The sequence below is a fragment of the Talpa occidentalis genome, unplaced genomic scaffold, assembly GCF_014898055.3.
Source record: "Talpa occidentalis isolate TD23 unplaced genomic scaffold, MPIMG_talOcc4v2.1 talOcc4.6, whole genome shotgun sequence".
Lineage (NCBI taxonomy): Eukaryota > Metazoa > Chordata > Mammalia > Eulipotyphla > Talpidae > Talpa > Talpa occidentalis.
This window is the reverse complement of record NW_023604972.1, coordinates 111,888,560-111,910,613: the sequence shown is the minus strand read 5'-3', so window position 1 is coordinate 111,910,613 and position 22,054 is coordinate 111,888,560. Positions and strand designations below refer to the sequence as shown.

Here is a 22,054-nt window from a genome sequence, read left to right as displayed (position 1 = left end):
GACCATTGCTCTATGGTTTAAACGTAATAAATTAAGATCCAAAAGCCAAGTTCTCACATAATTACTCACATTGTTTTCTTGGTTCCTGTTGTTTTTCAAGAGTGTGATAATACAATTATGAATAAAGAAAGCAAGGGTAAGCACTCCAGTCAGCTGTGGAAACTGAAATCTTATCTCTAGGAGAAAAAGAGAGGGGGAAACATATTAAAACTGACAATTTGAAAGTGAGTATTAGTAGCCAAAAACTGATGAATAAAAATCAGTTATCTCTGTTTTGTCCAGGGGATAAGAATATAAAATGTCTTTATGAAGTCTTGGAAAAAATTAAAAACTACTACTCTGTAAGATTACTTTAAATTAGTTATTTCTGCTAGAAGTCACAAAATAAGTATGTGGTAGGACAAGATTCAAATTCAGGGTCTGACTCTAAAGTCTTAATATTTGAATTTGCCAGAAAAATACCTTTATAAAAGGAATCAGGGAAGGGAGAATTCATCATTTAATATTCTTCAGCGGCTAATATAAAAAGCATTTCATTAAAATCCTGGAAATAAAAAGGTTAAAAACTTCCAGTTATAATTAAGAAAGTTAAGGGATATAAACTACAACAGTGGTGACTATAGTTAATAATATTGTATTGGGTATTTGAAATTTGCTAAGAGAGTAGATCTTAAAAGTTCCCATCACAAGAAAAAAAATTTTAATTACATGTGGTAATGGATGTTAACTAGGCTTATTATGCCGATCATTTCAAAATATACACAAATATGAAATCACTGTATTATACACCTGAAACTAATATAATTTTGTATGTCAATTATTATCTTAATTAAAAAGTACTGGAAATTATTAAAATATTAATTAAAATACAGGGACTGGTTAAATTATGATATACTTGCTTAGTGGTATACAGTATTTAAGAATGTTGTAGAGAAAGATTTTATGCTTGGCAAATACTCATGATTCAAGTAGTATATATAACATCATTTTACTTTTATTTTTAAAAGTGCATGTGTATATATGTATGTGTATAAAGAAAAAAAAACTAGGGGGATATCCATAAGGCTATGAATGTTGGTTCTCTCTGACTGATGGATTTATCTTAAATTAACCAATTACCTATATTTTCTAAGTTTTTGATAATAACCATAAAGTAACTTTGGAGTAAGAATAATAAAATTACATATTTAAAAAGCACTACCAGCTTCTGTCTTGAAGGGCTGCTGATACAAAAGCGGGGGAAAATTGATCTTACGTAGAATAACATTAGTATTAATGTTAGGCAATGTAGGTGCAAAAAAGGGAGAACAAACCATCTTAGGGGATACCTTAGTGTTGTAATGAGAAAAGAAAGTTTACTGACTTTTTGCCATATTATTTTAAAAAAGAAAGACTAAGGATCAAACATTAAAAAAATAAAAAAATTATGTACTCTTGTTGTCCATTAAGCTTTCATTTGTCTATTAGCTTTCATCTGAACTTTTGTTTCTGTAAGAAATTCCAAGTGCATTTTCTGAGGAAAATTTGTCCCTTTATTGTCTATAATATTTAATTTTGTTTTATTCTCAGCAACAAAATAAGGTGTGGGCACAACTCCCACTTCTGTTTTCAAAACCTGCTAATATATTGGGCATAGGATGCCTTTGCTACAAGAAAAACTTGTTCATCACTTCAGATCGACAGTCAGCATTACACTTATAGAAATATAACAAAGGAACCATTTTTGGAAACATGATAAAATATTATTTGTAGATTTCTTTTACAGAGGGACAACTAAAATTCTTAAGAATTCAAAGTCATCAAATCTCAAAGGAAAGGAGCATAAAGGCAGAGAGGAAGAAAGACATAGAGGAAGTATAAAACAACCAGAAATCAATGAACAGAATGGTAACGTCAATTCCAATAATACTTCATTAATTTATAATATTTTAATTATATCAAATTGCTTTAAATGTATATGGACATAATTTTATCAAAATAGAGGCTGAATTAACTACATGGCAAATAGGGAGGTTTTGATAGGCCTCTCTCATAAATAGCAGAAATCAACTATTGTCCACAGGAAATCTCACCAGCTCATCACCTGCTTCTTGGGACTAACCCATGGATATTTTTCTCTGAGGTGGTGGTTGGTGGTTCACCTTGGTGGTAGAACAGGGAGAAGGGAAGGGAGTTAAAGTTAGGCAGTGGCATAAAGCTGAACAAAATGGGGCTTGGGCACAGCCTGTGAAGGCACACAGAGCTGACAGAGGAAATCCTCCCAGTAAGGGTGAAATGCAGTTACATGCCCACTGGGAACTTCTGTTCAGTCATGAAGAGTCTGGCTGCAGGCAATCTAGGTGGGTGGGTCCCATTTTCTCCCCTTACGTCCCCCTTTGAGAGTTGAGAAATTTTGAGACACACAGAGAGAGAGAGATCCTTCTGTGTACCATGAAGAGGAGTGGCAAGGAGGCAGACTGGGAATGCGGCAGTGGTCTGTGTTTGGTCTAGAGGAGAAGAGGCAGTGTAGGATTCTCCACCTGGGTTGGCCCTTCCTCCTCAAAGACTGAGACTGAGGCATTCGGGCTCTTGCTGGTCCTCTCTTTCCCACCCACTGCCAAAATAAACAAAGAAGATAAACAAACTAAAGCCACAGTATCCCAGTTAGAAAAACTAAATAAGGTACCACTTATGTCTAGGAAACAAAGAGCATGAGAACAGAAGGTAGAAAAGCTGAAAGAGCTGCTAAAATCTCCATAGACTAATCTAAATGTCACAAAACTGGAGGATTCAGTAGAAAAAGATCTCAAAATAATTATCATAAAGAGACTCAATGAAGTATGAGAATCTCAAACATAGAAAGGAAAGTTCAGGATCTAGGAAAAGATACAACTTAAGCTCTCAGAAAAGGAGCATAAGTTGTTCTTCATCAGAGATTGAAGCTATTAAAATATAAGAGAGTGATGTTGAATAAAGTGAAAACAAAAACAGAAAGCATAGTAAGTAGGCATAAACCAGCAGAGGAAAGGTAATTAAATAAATTAAATAAATAAATAAATCTTAAAAAAAAAAAAGAAAGAAAAATAAGGCAAAAGAAAGTGGGGCTGGAGAGGACACAGGAAGCCAGGAAAGACTGCTGTATTAATATACATGAAAAAGAAGAGCACTTCATGCACAGGTAAGAGTAAGTGCAAAGATTTTAAGTTAGGTGTGTGCTTGGCATTTTTGTATGTGGCTGGAGTAGAGTAAATGAGAGGGAAAATAATAGAGTATGAAATCAGACAGGAAGGCAGGAGTGAGAACATATAGGACCTATGGATTCAGACAAAGACTTGCCTTTATTCTGAATGAGATGGAAAATGTTTTCTTAAAAAAAAAACCAAACATTAAAAATCCAGTTGCGGGCCTCCCTCCCTGGTGGTGCAAGGGGTTAAGACGCAACCTATCAAGCTGTCCGCAGGCTCTGCAGCACAAGTTCAATTTCCCGGCCGGCCAGGGAGCAACTCACATGGAGCAGCAGACCTCTCCTGACTTGCCTGCAGCTCCTCTCAGCAGTGTACTTCAGTCAATCTGCATGTTCTATTCCCCACTCTGTCTCAGGTGAATCCTCTCACCCCTCTACACCTCTGGCCGGTACCCCAGTTCTTGTATGCATAAATAAATAAATCTTTAAAAAAAATCCAGTTGTTAGGTGTATAAAAAGTGAGACTAGTTAAGAGGATACTACAATAATTCAGATAAGAGATTAGTAGTTTGATGTAGTTCTTTTTGGTGGAAATGGTAAGAAACAGATTCTCAATTTATTTTGAAAATAGAGCTGATATGGTTTGTAGATTGGGGGGAGAGGATGGAGGAGAAAAAGAGCCAAGGACAATTTCAAAGTTTTTAGACCAAGCAACTGAAAAATTGGAGATATTGTTTTCTAAGATAGAGAAGACTGGGAGAAAAGTAGATGAAGCAAGTTGATAGGGTGGGAGTAGATGAAGAAGGCAATAAGTGTTTGGTGTTTGTCAATTTAAATTTGAGATACCTAATAGCCATCCAAAGTGGAGGTGTAAAAGAGACAGGTATATGGGTATGGATTTCAGTCGGGAGATCTGAAATACATATAAAATTAGGACTAGTGACCATATGGGCAACGTATCAAATCAGGTGCTTAGACGACATTACTTAGGGGATAAGGACAAAGAGAAAAGAGATTTGAGTATTGAACCCTGGATGACACCATCATTTAGAGGTCAGAAATATGAGAGGGGTAGTTATGTAGAAGAATCAAGAGAGAACAGAATTTTAGAAGTAAAGAAAGTGTCTTAACATGGAAGGAGTGACTGAATGCACCTCATATTGTTGATTGGTTGCACCTCATATTGTTGATTGGTTGCATAAGAAGAGATGTGAGAATTGTTCATCCGATTTGGAAAGATGAAGTCATTGGTCATCATGGAGTGCCTGGGGCACAAGCCTAACAAAAGTGAATTCAAGGCAAATGGAAAGAGAAGTGGAGATAGTGAGTGTAGACAATTCTTTCAAAGAGTTTTGCTTTAAAGGGAAATAATAATTAGAAAAGAATGTGGCATCAAATGAGTTTTATTTTTAGATTGGAAGTTAGGTTTGTATACAGGTAGGAATAATTTAGGAAAAATCTGATGATATGTGATTAAGGAGAAGGAGGAATAAATACAAAAGAAAAATCCTGAGTAGACAGTCAAGGATAGGATGAAATCCTTAAGTAGGTTTTTCCTCCATGAGTTTTCCAATTACCTGGGGGAGGGAGGTTGGTGGGATCTACTGCACTGAAAAAGAAATTTTTAGATAGAAGAGCACATAAATAAGAATTGAATCAGAAATACAGGTTTGTGTGAATTCTTCATCAGGATAGTAAAGGTTCACACCCTCCAAAGTTCTTTGATTCCTAATTAGCTTGTATTGAAAAGGATTTCTGACATTTTTATTCTTGAGAAATTCTTCACTCACAATATAGCAATTCATTTCAGGATGATGAATAGCAACATAAGCCTCTTTTAGTCATGATTCTCCCTTTACATTATTTAGAAATTGAGCTAAATGACTTAGTATCTATTTAAGTACATTCTCTAGTCTATCTTCTAAACAACTTTAATCCTCTCCATTATATCTATCTCTAATGGCCTATCATTAGCATAAATTTTTATCAGTAGGACTCAATATAAATCACAATGGATCTAATTTTAGGAAATAATATTCTTGTCTATTTTTACTAGTGAATGAAAGAACTAGCTTAAAGTTGCCATTTTTACCAGTGTCCAATTTTAAATACAATCTGGGTTGAAGGGTGCCTTTCAAGCTCCAATACTTCCTTTATCCTGAATTTACACTGACTTTTTTTAGTCTTTGTGGGCTTCCAAGAGAAATGAAAAACCAAAGCTACAATAGAGTCAAATTATCTGGAAACAGGTAACTGTAATAATACAAAAAACTTCTTTGAATAACTACTAATTCAACACGCCTTGAAAACCAGGGGCTACCATAACAAAATGAAGAAAAGGAGTAGAAGACAACTACAGCTGCAGACTTTAGAGCATAGCACCAGATAAAAAATAAAGACCCAAAATTCTAGACAGCCCAAACCCACAGTAGAAAAATGAAAAGAAAACAATGTTTCTAAACAAAAACAGAATTTTATATTACTTTCTCTTCGTAGTTTTCATATTAGTGTAATAACCACTTCCATTTTCTAATCTTTGTCTCATTTAGAATTATTCATTCATTGGGTCATGATGTTTTATCATGTTTAAAATCTCCACATTTTATGAAACTGAAGAAATTTCAAAGCTATTATAGGAGAGAAAAAGGAGGGGGGTTCAATAGCATCTTAGCATGAAAAACAGGAAAGTAAAGAAAGGGGAGGATGATGTTAATGAGTAGTGTTATCCACACATATTAATAACTATGTTCTATGTCTCAGAAAATCCAGGATATGTTTTCTCAGAAAAGTCTAGAGTGAGTTTTGAATTTTAAATTACACTGTTACACCACTGAACTTCAGTCCCAAGTAAAAATGACAGAGTCCTAGTTACCCCTAGCTGCAAGAAAATCAAAGTAATTTCAACTGATCTCCTGAAGCAGCATGAATAAAAATGTTCAGCATAAAAAATACCATTACTTGTTTTAGAATAGCAATAGTTAACAATAGTTAATTTAAAGATCACTTTATTATAATTTATTAACTCTTTATTTGGTCAAAACAGCTCACCTTGGGCCTCCCTGGTGGCTCAAGGGGTTAAGAGGCAACCTATGAAGCTATCCGCAACCACTGCAGCACGAGTTCAATCCCCAGCCAGGGAGCAACCCACATGGCAGAGCAGACCCCTTCTGTCTTGCCCATTGCTCCCCTCAGCAGTGTATTTCAGCCAATCTGCCTGTTCCGTATCCCGCTCTGTCTCTGGTATATCATCTCAGCGCCACCCCCCCAAAACCTCTGGCCTGTACCTCAGTTCTTGTATGCATAAATAAATAAATGCTTAAAAAAAAAAAAAAAAACAGCTCACCTGGTACAAAAAATTCTGTTGGCACAAACCAGTGAAATTCCAAATGAAATCCCAAGCGACTAGCCTTCAAGGTAACAAGGAAAATCAAATAGACAACAGACACTGTGCCTGTAAGAAAAAAATTCACAAAACATTTATCATCTTTGCGTGTTTTACAGATAATTTTAAAATCAAGCTCTGCTGCCACAGTCATAGCAAAATTTAAGGTTCCTACTTTCATTGAGTATCTCTATCCAAACCAAGGTTCTAAAGAACCAAAACAAGCTGTGTTTTATCAGTAAACATAGCAAAAAAACTACATAATAGGCTTAAGAAGAACCAGAGGAAGGTAGCTTATAAAATGCTGAAAGCAAAACTGCCAAATTCGCTAATAAGCTGAGTTTAGCAGAGAATACATGCTGAAAATCCACTATAAAACTGTAAGATTATATATGAGGGGGAAAAAAAACATGAAATTTACCTTATTCTTTTTTTAAAAGATTTATTTATTTATTTGTACAAGTATTGGGTACAGTCAGAAGCACGGGAGGGTGAGAGAATTCACCAGAGCCAGAGCGGGGAGCAGAACAGGCAGACTGATAAAGTACACTGCTGAGGGGAGCAGTGGGCACGGCAGGAGAGGTCTGCGTGCTATGTGGGACCCTTGCCCGGCGGCCGGGGATCGAACCAGTGCTGCAGAGGCTATGGGCAACTTCTCAGCCCAGCGCTCAACCGTTGCGTCACCAGGGAGGCCCTACCTTATTCTTTTGTGTTTGAAGTACAGAGCTGGTCAATAAGTGGGGAAAGGGTTGCAGTACTTAATGTAAGATTATAAGAAAGTAAAGAAAGAAAAGCAGTGGATGTGGAGTAGTGGATGTGGGTCATAAACCTGACTGAGAAAAGCCATAAAACAAAAAATCCGCAATAATTTGATCTAGTATATCTAGATGGTTTTTGACTGGGTGGTAAAATTCCAAATTCTATTCATAAGCATTATACATAGATCAAAATATCACATTCAGGAATTTTTAGTAGTCTAATACACAATGGCTATGATATGGAAACAACCCAAGTGCCCAATGAGTAGCAAGTAGATAAAAAAGATGTGGTATACATCCACAATGGAACATTACTCATCCACAGAAAAGGATGAAATTAAGCCATTTGAGACTACATGGACTGATCTCAAGAGGATTATGCTAAGGGAAATCAGTGTGAAGGAGAAAGACCAATACCATATGATTTTGCTTATTTATAGAACATAAAGAAAAATAAGCCTGGTGGGCTCTGACAATAGAAAGGAATCAGCAGAAAAGACCAAATGGTTAGTGGTGTATAGTGATTGGACATTCGGTGGCAGGAGAACGGGAAAATGTAATCTTGGAACCTATACAGTGTAGTAAGCAAATGTATACACTAGAAGTTAGAGGAGTAGTCCATTTAAGGAATTAAATTCAGTTATTTTGGAGCAGAAATCCAGGAAGGTGGCTAGAGTAATTAGATGCTAATTCCTCTAAAGAAGTTATAATTTTAAAAGAACGGGAAAGTACCAAGAAAAAGGACAAAAACAGAATATACTTAAGGAGGTAGAGAAGATTCAACCTGGTTAGAAGTTTGGGGATTTCTTATGCAACTGAGTAAATTCTCTACAAATTTATAAACTAATTTTTAAAGGTCTGTTATGTAAGAAAGACAGCAAACAAATCAGGAAACCACAAATGAGCTATATAAGCTCTTCTGTGGATTTAGAGATTAACAGATTCAGAAAGCATGAAAAAAGTAGCCAAAGTCAATATAACCACCACTCTTCATTTTCTGTATTTATTTGTGGCAGCCTTACAGTGAATCCTGCTGCTAGGTGGAAAGGTATAGAGAAATACCATAATCCCTTTGTATCCATGAGGGATTGGTTCCAAATCCCCCTTAGACTAACTCCCAATCTTCACCACTACGAGGATACTGAAGTCCATAGATGCTCAACTCTTTTATATAAAATAGTGTAATATTTGCATATAACCTACACACATCCTGCCATATACTTTAAGTCATCTCTAGATTATTTATAATACCTACTACAATGTAAATGCTATGTAGTTGTCATACTACATTGTTTGTAGAATAATGACAAGAAAAGTTTAGATATGTTCAGTACAGATGCATCTGTTGTAGACCTAACCACTCAGTATGTATTTTCCATCTGTGGTTGGTTCAATCCACTTATGTGGAATCTGCAAATTCAGAGGGCTAATTGTGTTCTCACCTCTTTCTTTGGTCTTCTGGAAACCCAAAGCCACCTCCTTGATGTGATGAATAAACTAATTATTTTATATTCTTGGCTGTCCACCAAGAGGTCATATCTATAGGGAAAAGGTAAAATCCTATGTTGGATTTGGGGTTATCCTTTATTTTTTTGAAGACTGATTTATTTATTTAAGCATAGAAGAACTGGGCTACAGGTCAGAGGTGCAGGGAGTGAAAGGATTCACCAGAGACAGAGTGGGGAGCAGAACAGGCGGATTTACTGAAATACACGGCTAAGGGGAACAGCGCGTGAGACAGGAGAGGTCTGCTGTGCCATATGTGGGTTAGCTTCCTGAAAAGATTGAATTCGGGCTGTAGTGGTGATAGAGCTGAGACTTAATCCTGAGGCCAGCAGGAAGGCCCTAGGGTTATCAATTCTTTATGAATGATATCTTTGTCTCTAGTTAACCAAATCTGAGCATTCATTAGGGTTCCTTTTGTCATCTTAAGACTCAGTGTTCTAAAAGAAGATAGGGTCAAAACATTCCTTTAGTGATTCAGAAATTTCTAAAATTTCTGAAAAACAGGTCTCACAGAAAGAAATCTGTTCCTTTAAGGTGACAATAGTGTTCCATGAAGGAAAAATACACTGAGAAAGAGAATGTAAGTAAAATAAACTTAAGGAGCTTGAGCTAGAGAATGATATCCCAGGTTGAAAGTCAGGTTGTAATTCTGTGGGGGGAAAAAAGAACCCACAGTTTCCTCTAGTAAGTTGTAATGTTTCCAGCTCTCAGAATTGAGAGTTCCTATAATATCCAATTTGGATCACTCCTGAAATTTTAGTCTATTTTCTCTAGTTGTGCCCTTAAGGGAAATGAGGAAGAGCAGATTCAGTAACAATAGAATGGGAAACCCAATACTCCTATATAAAAAGCAAAATGGAATTGGAGTTGAAATGGTAATTCTTGTCTGTGGTAAACTTCATAAAGAAAATCAAAAGGCAAGGTAACATATGAGTAAACAAATTCAGCATTGGTGAATAGGCCTGGAAGAGAACTAGCTCCCCAGCCAGACCACGTTTTCACAGAAGCCAGCTCATACTCCACTACACATAGAATGTATCACATATGCTGCCAGCTTACCTAGGATATTAAATTTTGAAAAAAATGAAGGTGATTTGAAATTGAGAAGTGGGAGGAGGAGTCCTACAAGGTAAAAGGGCACAGTCCTGGACTTATTCCACCACTTTTCAAACTGTTGGAGTTCTGTGTCATTGGCATAGAAAATCATGGAGCTGTTGTCAGGATGGCCACCACTCCCAGCACTCGGGCAAATCACTGCAAGAGGAAACCATCAGATTAGAGAAGAACACAAGAACAAAAAAATGACTCCTTCAGAGACTTACATTTGCTCTACCAATCTCAATATTTATCATAACTACTAAGTCTCTACATTAAAAAAAATACAGAGTTAGAAACATCAAGAATATTTTACCTATAAATAATTAAAAGTGGGGGATTCTTAGAGGAATATTTTCTTGATTTCTACTGGATATTACAAAAATATCTCACCAAATATCCATTACTAGAGAAAAAAATTGGGCTAAATGGCATCATCTATGCAATAATATAAATATTACTCAGGGTAATTGTTTGTTTTGCTAATAATCCATATAAAGGCCAAACAACAGGTTTCTTCTGATAATAAATAAAATATATGGGTTTGGAATAAAAAAGCAAACTTCCTTGAAACAGCTGCCATAGTATTGACAAAACCTAATTATTACTTATAACTTAAGAATCTTGAATTCCTGGGCCTCCCCGGTGGCGCAGCTGTTGAGCGCTGGGTTGCGAAGCTGCCCGCAGCCTCTGAGGCGCCGGTTCGATCCCTGGCTGCTCCCTGGCTACCGGAGGAGGGTCCCGCATGGCGCGCAGACCTCTCCCGCCGCCTGCTGCTCCCCTCAGCAGTGTACTTCCGTCCTTCTGCCTGCTCTGCTCCCAGCTCTGGCTCTGGCGAATTCTCTCACCCTCCCGCGCTTCTGACTGTACCCAGTGCTTGTATAAATAAATAAATAAAATAAAATAAATCTTTAAAAAAAAAAAAAGAATCTTGAATTCCTGCATTCCAGAGCAATTCTCCTGGAAGTTTATCATACTTGATACCATCTTAAGATTCCAGATGGTATCCAGAGTATTGGGAAGTGAGAAAAATGTATTTTACCTAACACCAATCTGTCAGTGGCAATTATTAGAACAAAACTCATTTTCACTGTTTTCAGTTTCATAATTTTTGTTAATAATTAATTTCTGTTACTAATTTTTTCTTTGTAAAGAACTCTTGAAAAATACACTAAGCAACCAACACACTCATCCCTAGTCAAAAAGAAAAGTAATAAATATCATTATAAGTTCTTTTTCAAATTTTATTCTCTATCCATTATTTGGCATGTCACCAAGTCAAGCACTTAGTTTTAATATCCTTTTCTCTTTGTTAGAAATTTAACATGTATTTTTCCCTTCTATGCTGGACAGACGTAAATTAACTTGAATTTTTCTAGTCCTAAAAAATACAGTGGAAAAGAGCACAGGCTATGGAAGTCAACTGACTGAATAATGAATCCAGACTGTCAATTAATAGTTTTGGGGCCTTATACAAATCACTAACTTCTCTGTGTCTTGGTTTCTGCATCTAGAAAGTGGAGATAAAAGTGCAACTATTATTGAGAACAGTAAGTACTCAATAAATGTTAGTATAATTTTTTACATTCAATGAAATGAATTATTCCATAATCTCACTATTTAGCACACAAAATAAACAGAAGAATTAAGAAGTGCTGGAAACAACATAAGATATCACTATGCAAAGTAAATGGACTTTTTTGATGGTATTTTCCAAATCATCAGTGTAATTGTGATATATATATAAACTCAATGGCGAGCTGACTCCCTACTAGAGAAATCCTATTAAATATTAATGAACTATTTTCATCAATTGATATCAGCCACACAAGTTTATTTTTAATAATTAATTAAAGGAAGCTTTTCTAAGAAATTAAAATTATTTTTTAGCCAAATCTTCAAGTTATTTTTCTATATTTACTAATCTTCATTTACTATTAGGAAATTAACTGTTCCATATGGTACAGGTTTGTGTATCTTAAATATTAGTAACTAAAATAATAAATGTTTAAACTAAATTAACAAATTGAGAAATAGGCTTCTAAACTCCCAAAACATTAAGCAGCAATATAGGTCTTTGAAAATACTTTACTAATTACTCATAGGCAAATGAGGATATTATAGACATAAGCTAAAATTGTGAACTGTAGAACATGGATTAAATTTTGTTTAGTTCACAGTGTCACAACCTTTTGTGGAGTTTTTTTAAAAACACAGACTAGCAGCAATTTAATAATTGCTAAATTAGCATAATGTTAATGATTCTATGCTATTCATTTAACTAAAATAGTCACAGGTTCTATCTTAATATCTTCTTTGAAACAATTAAGGGATTAAAGAAACAAGCTAAACTTTAAGAGGCAAACTACTTACCAGGGTTGCTATCATTGGTACTTAGTATAGCATCTGTGTCATTAATGTGATGAATAAAATCTAAAAATTAAGGAAAAATAAAGAAAGATATTAAGTCAATCAGCTTATATAGTTTCTTATCTATAAAAATCTTCTAAGATCTACTGTGTGATTATATTATCAAATACATGGAGTCAAGATTACAGTACTTTATAGTTATCACTGCTTCACTTTATTCATTTCTCTTACTTACAGAACTATTATTATTATTGGTTTCATAATCCCACTATTGAAAATTTTTTAATGAATGAGGATTTTTCCAAAAAATCTCCCCTGGAGTCTGAATTTAGTTAAAATCTCTGGAATAAAGATAATATATACAATTTTTTCCATATATACTCTGTAATCTATATACATATAGTTACATCTTACATAGAGTTAAATTCTAAAGCTCACAAAAGTGGAAAATAAAACAACCACCTTAGTTGGGAAATCACTTAAAGTTTTTACTAAGTAGGGTACATGCTTTTATAAACCAAAGGCTCTACAGTAATTACTGCTCACAAGCATCACTGTTACAATAAAGGAAGTAGCAAACTAAAAAGCATATACAGATACCCGAGGATTCACATTCTGTAAAAATAAAAGAATGTATCTTTTTTTCCTAGTAAAAGCCTGGGGGAATTTACTTAATTTTGTTTAATGTTCACTTTTTATAACCATAGCAAGCATTAAATAAATATATTTAATATCTGAAACATAAGATGGTAAAAATGATTGGTTAGATTTTTTTTTTTTAAGATTTATTTATTTTATTTATACACGCACTGGGTACAGTCAGAAGCGCGGGAGGGTGAGAGAATTCACCAGAGCCAGAGAGGGGAGCAGAGCAGAAGGACCGAAGTACACTGCTGAGGGGAGCAGCGGGCTGCAGGACACGTCTGCGTGCCATGTCCGGTGGCCGGGGAGCAGCCGGGGATCGAACCGGCACTGCAGAGGCTGCGGGCAGCTTCCAGCGCCAACCACTGCGCCACCGGGGAGGTCCAATGATTGGTTAGATATTTTTTTTTTTAAGATTTATTTATTTATTTATACAAGCACTGGATAGAGTCAGAAGTGCTGGAGGGTGAGAGAATTCACCAGAGCCAGAGCGGGAAACAGAACAGGCAGACAGACGAAATACACTGCTGAGGGGAGCAGTGGGCGGCAGGAGAGGTCTGCGCACCATGTGGGACCCTCGTCGGGCAGCCAGGGATCGAACCAGCGCTGCAGAGGTTGCGGGCAGCTTCGCAACTCAGCGATCACCCGCTGCGCCACCAGGGAGGCCCTGATTGGTTAGATTTTAAGGTGGTAAAGCAAATTAAATATGTGAGTTATTCACCTTCACTATTCAAGATAAAAGTAGTTTAGTGCTCTAGGTTTTATATAATAGTTATCTTCAAAGATTATTAGGGACTTAAGATTGGAAGTTATTAATTTTATGTAATTCCTGATGCCAAAGATTTACATAAAGGCAAGTAACAGCTTGAAACCACAAGTACACTGGATTGAACAGTGTCTCCCCAAATCCATGTCTACCAGGAACCTTAGAATGTGACCTTATTTGGAAATAGGGTCTTTACAGATATAATCAAGTTAAGATAAGGTCATACTGAATTCGCTTAGACCCTACATTCAATGACTGGTGTACATAGTAATAAAAGGGAAATTAGGACACAGACACATTGAGGGGAGATGGCCATGTGAAAAGAAGCAGGAATTGGAATGATGCAGCTATAAGCCAAGGAGTGCTAAGGATTTCCACCAACCACCAGAAGTTAAGAAAAGACATGGAATGATTCTTTCCTAGAGGCTTAAAAGAGAGAGTCCTACTAACACTTCAATTTTGGACTTCTAGTCTCAAGGACTGAGAGAGAATAAATATCTTTGTTTTAAGACAAACAGTTCATGATAATTTGTTACACTAGCCTTAATATACAACGGCTCAACAGGGATGGTATGAGAATAACTACATGCCAGTCTCTCTTATGAAAAGATGTAGAAGTCCTAAATAAAATATTAGCCACACCCCTTAATGAAGTAAACTGAATCCAGCATGAAGTTTAAAATATACATCTTAAGTAATAAAGTAAGTAATTAAGTTTATCCTAGAATAAAAGAGTGATTTAACTATTACAACATATTTTACATAGAGAATTTGAAGGATTATTATTTATTTAAAAATCAGTTTTTGGAAATCAACACACGAATATTTGCGATTATAATCAAATAAACTGAATCAAGTATATTTTCCAGAATTATAAATAATATTTTTTATATTATTACTCCAAATCCAGAATTTAAGACAGAAACAAAACATGAGTTTTATATCTAAAAGTAGCTTTGTTAAGCAAGCACATGATATGGATACTCACTGAAAATAAACTTTCCAGTATTGAAAAGAAAATTAGACATAAGGACCCAATAAACTACCATTGCTCCAATAAGAGATACCAAGGAGAAAAGGAGACTTGACCATTGTCCAAAGGAGCCAAAATAATGTCTGCAGACTTCTGGATACTCCCAGGTACTGGTATCCACTGATGCTAGATAAAAATAAAAGACAAGAATAAAATTAGATGTTAATCATATATTCCATATTTATAATTTGTGTTCCCCAAATTTACTCAAACTATTTTAGCAAAAGATTATGGGTGTTCTATTGTCAGATATTAGATCACATTATGAAATAATAATTATAACATTATAGAACACACACATAAAAATGTTATGTTAATGAAAGAGTATAGGTAATCTGAGAAATAAATGAGTCATAATATTTTATAATTAATAAAAGCAAAGGCTCGATAAAATCCTCAGTAAGACACAGGACATTATCCAATAATATTTGGCATACTCAAATTTCTTGAGTCTTTATACTACATGCCAATTAAACTTCACACAAATGAGTTAAGAACTTAAAGATTAAACAAACAAAACAGTTAGAAGACAATGTGAAAAACAGAACCTGAAAGAACTGAAGAAATACAAATTATAGTGGAAAAGACAGGCAGATATAAACAAACTCATATAATACAAAAGCCATTCAAATGCTGAATGGGAAAGAAATTGACAAGAAAAAATAGATAAAGGGCTAATGTCTACATCATATAAAGAACTAAGTAGATTGATAAGAGCACCAAGTAATTTGCAGATAAATGGGGAATGGATATGAATAAATAATAAAATTAAGAGAAAATATACCAGGTACTTAGGAGAGACAGAAAAAAAAAATTGAAGGAGAAGCAAAGACTATTGATTGATACTTGCTAAGAGTCAAAAATATAATTTATGTCTATATAGGTCCTAAACTATTTAAAAACACTCTACAAAGGCATTTCCCTAATCCAGAATATAGAGGTGAATGGAGGGAGTACACTGGTATAACTCTGAAAATTCATTACTAAGTTACATTGTTTATATTTTCTTATTTTTCTAGTGATAATTTTCTAAAATTTAGGTCTATTGGCAGGTCAAAAAAATCACCATTATTTGATAAGAATCAATTCTTAATTTAGTTCTAGCAAAGACCTTATTCAAAAATATGATTTTGAAAAATTATTCTTATAAGGAAATTAGCATCAAGGAATACAACCTGCAAAGAATGCCCAGCCTTTGTAAATTTCAAAGGCAGCCACTAATTCATTAATGTAGTAGTTAGCAGAATACTATGAATTAGAGAGGGAAATCTTTAGATACAAATAGTTCATATACCTGTAATGTATACATTAGTGATCTACCTCAAAAGGAAATACCTATTAATACCCACATCACTAAACCAATCTGTTTTAACTGTGGTAAATTCTTACAGATCATAGAACGTGATTTCACTACTCTGTAGCAGCAATAAAGTGTTAAAAGGCCCATCAGCAAGATGACACATAATCCAGTAGTAAATCCAGCCTGTTTAAAAATAAAAGTATAGAACATATATCATCTTATTAGAGTAAATTCACATCCAACCATATTGTTATACCAAACAATTATGATAAAACTTGAGAATGAATGGAAAATTATATATAATCCTCTATTTTCTTTAATAATTATATGTAAATTTATTAAAAACTATTAAAAAACTTACAATACCAAAAAAAGGGGAAAAAATCAGATAAAGTGTACCAAAAAATTATATTACCTGTTTTATGCCCCAAGGAATACTTAGTATAGATGTTCCCATCATGGTATTCCAAATCATAAAACTGAAAACAAGGAGTTTGACTCATCAAACATTTTAATTAAGACAAAAATAATCCATAATCTTCATTCACATATAATTTAAGATATGGTGCAAAAAAGTACTTTACTTACATGGTTACTAAACTGCTATTTTTACCATAGCCTTCAGTGTAACTTTGAAGTTTATAGGCAGAACCTAATGGACTATATACATAGCACTCTTCTGGAGCTGGAACTACATGATCTGGGGCAATCTGGTGAAAAAAAAAAAAAAAAAGAAACAGAAATGTTAGCACCAAAAAATGTAGGATGCAAAGTAGGATGTTTTCTATATATAATGGTACCTGTTTTCTACATATAATTCTATATCATAATAAATTCCATGCTGTCAAACTCAACAAAATAATTTCAACTTATGGGTGGTAGGAGAAAACCAACTATAGATTCATCCCATGGAGCCTGAGATGTACTTGGGCAAGAAACACTGGTTTATAGGTAGAGGTGTCTAGCCCATAGAAAACAGCAAGAAACACATGCCAAACATTTCTAAACACCATGAACAAATAAACAGTCTGATCCCTGTGCATACTGTATACTGAAGAGTGAATACAAGCACTCTTTTTCAAATGTAAATGAAGAACTAAAGGAGCAAGAGTTTAAAAACTATAAACTGTTCACCTGAAATGAGATAAATTCTTAAAATAAGTAACTGTCAAAATATATTTCTTTTTTTCTCTTTAGAAAGGAGGAAGAAAAGTCAGCAAGACTAAGAGTAAGCGATTCTAAATAGAGGATACTTGGGTTTTATGTGAGGGGAATTTTAAGAATCCAGTAGTTACTGAACTCTTAGTTGAGGGTAGTTTTAGCAAAGAGGCAGGTAAGGAAATCAAACTAAAGAACTGAGAAGTCACTGAGGTAAAGAAAGGAATAATAAATACATTATAAATAATAAATATTTAAATAAATATTTAAAATAATAAAAATATTTTAAATGCATTGAAGCAGAAGATAGAGGAATTAAAACTGCCTAAGGTTAAAAAAAAAAGAATATTTTTTAAAACATTTAATGAATGCTGGTTTCTTTCTCCCTTTTTATCATTAATAACTACTAAAAATCTTTTTTTCTTCTAGACTATTTCTATTTATCTTTACCTTTCAAGTGTCTGAGTATCTCATATGTGGTAATTCTCAAAGCAACTAAATAACTTATATTTTTTATCCTAAAATAAAAATAGATTTTAGAAAGCCAAGAGTCAATCCATGGCCCATCGGCCAAATCTGACCTTCAAATGATTTTTAAACATTTCTTATGTTAAGAATTGTTTCATATTTTTAATGGCCATAGCACATAAGTGAAGAAGACTATGTGACAGTATTATAGACCTGCAAAGCCTAAACTGTTTAGTATCCGCCTTTGGCCCTTATTTTTTCTTTTTTTAAAAATTTTTTTAATTTTTTTTTGGCCCTTATTTTTGATCTATTAAAATAACATCATTAAATAGGAAAATATATATATTTATGTATATATTTTAGTTTCCTACTCATGCAGAAAATTTCTAAAAAACATTTTTCCTTTGTAGTTTCAAGCTTGAAAATGGAGCAGAGTAAGAGAATCTCATTATTTATATTAATCATTGACCTAAGGCTTGAAAACTTTTAGGATTGGGGATTGGCAGAATTTAATCTAACAAATCTGGTTGTTGTCAACATGCCAGGTTAGATAAGAATGAACTAGCCTAAGACATGTATTAGTTACTATCTCTGACTTTCCATGATGCTCTCCTTGGAAGATGTCCAGCAAAAAGTTCAAACACTGGGAGTTGTCCTGGCTATATTGTTCACTGTTCATTTCAACTTAACTTCAGACAATTAGCAATGCTTTGCCTCTTACCAGTGCCTTGTCTGTAGGAGCAGTGAGTCGGCTGTAGTAATGAATCCTCTTGTTCATGGCAGAAGCCTGGTCACTAACCCTCTGAATGACATTATTCACATTGACGATGTTTGTGGGCTCTATATAGAAAGGCCTAGAGAAGGGAATATACACTTGACAAAGAACGTTCAGCCAGAAATTCTGGAAGTGAGCCATTGGAGAAAATAACTTCTTGTCCTCCATTAGAAATGGGATGTATCAAGGCAAGGCATTCACTTCTCACTTTTGGTGGGGAAAAAAATGTCACAAAAGAAGTATTATCTAATCCACAGAACAAAGCTTTTCTCACATAATACTTTTAATTTAAACACACTTTTTAAATCTTAGCAATAGAAGAGACATAACAGAAAGTGCTTCAACTAGCTATTAACAAGAAATATAGCAGCTGTCAATTTTCAACAATAACTTATACAGGCACCGCTTTGAATATTCTCTCAACAAGCTTTTGGCACCAAATCAGAGAAATTATGGACAAAAGCGTTCTTATACTGAAGAGTCTCTACTCCTTTATGAGTCAAAGTTACTTCCCACAATAAAGAATATTCTCATTTCTTGGGTCGTGTGCTAAGGATTAGTAACCTGAGCCATCTCCCTTGTAAGACTTACCCAAAGTATTATCAAATGAAACTCAAAAGAAACCGCAGATAATTTCCTCATTCGGCTTTTCTGGACTTTTGGTAACATATCTATTATGCTATAATATATATATATATAATATATAATAAATAAATATATAAAATATATATTTTTATAAGTTATATATAAAATATAAAAAATATACAAATTATATATGTATATATGTATACAGACACATATGTCCTTCCTATAGCTGTGTCCAATCAACTGTAGATTCTGGTTTTCACTCATCATTTTCAGTCATAAACTCCTTCAGCTCCTTATTCAAACTTCCACTGATAAACTATCCAACATGGGAAGAGCAGGCAGAACTGCATGAAAGGATTGTATTCCTCTGCTGATTCTCAGATCCCTTGAAGTCACAATGATATACAGAATCACATAAAGAAGGGGGGAAAGCCAAGATATTTATCATCGGTTCTACATAACTCCTTTACACTGACAGTTCTGAAAGAAGCACTTAAAAAAAAATCGAGAGATCGAAATGTTAATTTTTGCTAATATTCCAAGTTAACTATGATATTAGAAAAATGGGTGTATAACAGACATCTCAGAAATACAGAGAATCACAGGAGAATCTACAAATATGTTTATGACAATAAAATGGATAACCTAGAAGCAATGGACAAGTTCTTGAAGGATACAATCTTCCCAGACTGTAGAAGGAAGAAACAGAAAACCCGAGTAGATGAATTATAAGAAAGAAATTGAAATAGCAATCAAAAAGCAAAAGGCCAGAGGTAGGTGATTTTACTAGTGAGCTCCACCAAACCGTCAAAGATCAACTAATATACATTCTTCTCAAATGTTTCCCAAAAACTGAAGAAGAGAAAATGCTTTCAAATGCATTTTATGAGGCCAACATTACTCTGATACCAAAAGCAGACAAAGACATTACAAAAAAGAGAAAGATACAGACCAATATCCCTGATGAACATAGATGCAAAAATCCTCAACAGAATCTTAGCAAGTCAAATTCAACAGTACATAAAAAGGATCACATATCATGACCAAGTAGGATTTATTCCAGGAATATAAAGATGGTTCAACATCCAAAAATCCATCAATAATTTACCATAAGAATAAAAGGAAAGGCAAAAATCATATGATCATAATAATAGATGCAGAACAGGCATTTGACAAAATCCAGAAACCATTTATGATAATGCACTAAAGAAAAAACAGGGGTAGAAGAAACATTCCTCAATATAATAAAAGCCATGTATGTCAAATGCACAGTTAAGATATTCAATAGTGAAAACTGAATGTTTTCCCTCCAAGATCAGGTATAAGATGAGGATGTCCATTATCACAACTATTATTCAATACAGTATTGGAAGTGTTAGCTAGTGCAATTAGGCAAGAGAAAGATATAAAAGGAATCCAGATTGGAAAAGAAGTGAAACTATCGCATTTGTAGATGACATAACATACATAGAAAACCCTAACGATATCACTAAAAAAACCAACTGAAACATTAAAGCAGTACAGTGTAAGTGGCAGGCTACAGAATCAATACACAAAATCTGTTGTGTTCCTATATGTGAACAATGAACTAGAAGAGAAAGAAAATGAAAAGGTCAGAGGCTGAATAATCTATCCTCATTTATAAATGTGGTAACCTTAGGCAACTATCAATGCTCACAAAGCATTGTGGTATTCTACATAACTACTGAGATACCTAGTATTAGAAGACAATGTAAAAATATTCATATCTCGGGGACAGTTTAATCATACCTGGGGTCAGATTCTATAGGACATCCCTTCTTATTTTGCAAGAATGATGCCCCAGGAAATTCAAGAGAGAATTACAGCTTTAATAACACCACAAAACAGAGATCGAAGCTAATCATGGATTACCAAAAGTGATACTCATAGAACTTGATACAGATGTTCTACCTATAACTTTTTATTCTGAAAATTCAATGGCATTAATATCAACTACTGACTTGGTATGAAAGTCTGCTGAAAAACAGTCTAGGTAGGAATTGCTAAATTTCTTGACTCCTTGCCCGTTACAGAACTGTTAACTGTACCAGTTTAATTGGCTTGATTACTCTGAGAGCAGAATGATTCAAATTTTTTCTATTCCAACAGTTTTCATCAAGAGTGTTTGAGTTGAGTGCCTGCTCAAACAAATATTTTGGAATCTTCGCAAAACAGATTCTTTTTTAAAATATATGATAGGATATTTTAACTGAATTAACAGTTAATTAACAGAATTGAAACAGAAACATGCTTAAAGCTTCATCTGAGAAAGCAAACAAATATATAAACTTCAGCTGGATCTGTAAACACTCTTTAATACTCTACATAGAACAATTTTCAGAATAAAAAATTTGAAACTTGGATGTTTACTTTTGAATATTTTCACATGACTGGTCCTTATCAATGTTATTTCCTGTTTGAAATGTAGCTAAACTGTGCCACACTGAAAACAAATTATGATAATTCATGTAGAAGAAATTCTATTTGTCTCACTGTATAAATATTTATGGTCATGCTACAGAAGAAATGCTTTTAACATTCAGCAAAAATTTAAAAATATTTTAAAATGTGGCTCAAAAGTCTATATTTAATACACTCATAAACAGAGAAACCTTATTTCTATCTAACACCTTTTCTAAGTTCCACTCCTTAAATTCCTTAAAAATTTTTGGCTTTTAAATCTGTCTCCACCCTTCTACTGACCAGTTAATGCTTTTCTGAAATTTAATAACAATTCTAAGAGTCAAGAAGATTCATGTGCAAATATGAAGATATTGACTTAAAACTTCATTTTATGTGACTTTATTTACATCCCTATAAAAGCTGAAGGACTCAAACACCTGCTAGATTGGAGTACTGTTAAAAAGTGAAAAAAAAAACCAAGTATTTGAAAAATCTCATGCAAATAAACATTCAAAATAACGAGTACCATAATACTTATTTCTCCCAGCTTGCAAAACACTGTACGTCTGCTAGGCAACTTCTCAATAAAGAAGACAAAAAAATTAATCAAGACAGTGTATGTAGAA

The 22,054-nt window shown here is 34.1% G+C and overlaps 1 protein-coding gene across 3 annotated transcripts in view; it reads right to left on the bottom strand.

Annotated features, from left to right (window-relative positions):
* The window catches only part of SLC38A9 (solute carrier family 38 member 9), a 53,435-nt gene that overhangs the window by 13,389 nt on the left and 17,992 nt on the right, over positions 1–22,054 (bottom strand). For 2 of the 3 annotated variants that reach the window (XM_037529386.2, XM_037529387.2), the window contains exons 2-10: positions 18,363–18,623; positions 16,604–16,725; positions 16,431–16,494; positions 16,105–16,198; positions 14,671–14,841; positions 12,278–12,337; positions 9,869–10,063; positions 6,507–6,614; positions 70–176 (exon numbers count right to left, since the gene is read on the bottom strand). In XM_037529386.2, coding sequence (XP_037385283.1) covers positions 70–176; positions 6,507–6,614; positions 9,869–10,063; positions 12,278–12,337; positions 14,671–14,841; positions 16,105–16,198; positions 16,431–16,494; positions 16,604–16,725; positions 18,363–18,584 — 1,143 coding nt within the window. In that variant the 5' untranslated portion in view covers positions 18,585–18,623. The remainder of the gene's footprint in view (positions 1–69; positions 177–6,506; positions 6,615–9,868; positions 10,064–12,277; positions 12,338–14,670; positions 14,842–16,104; positions 16,199–16,430; positions 16,495–16,603; positions 16,726–18,362; positions 18,624–22,054) is intronic. The other variant, XM_037529385.2, reaches the window with a different exon arrangement.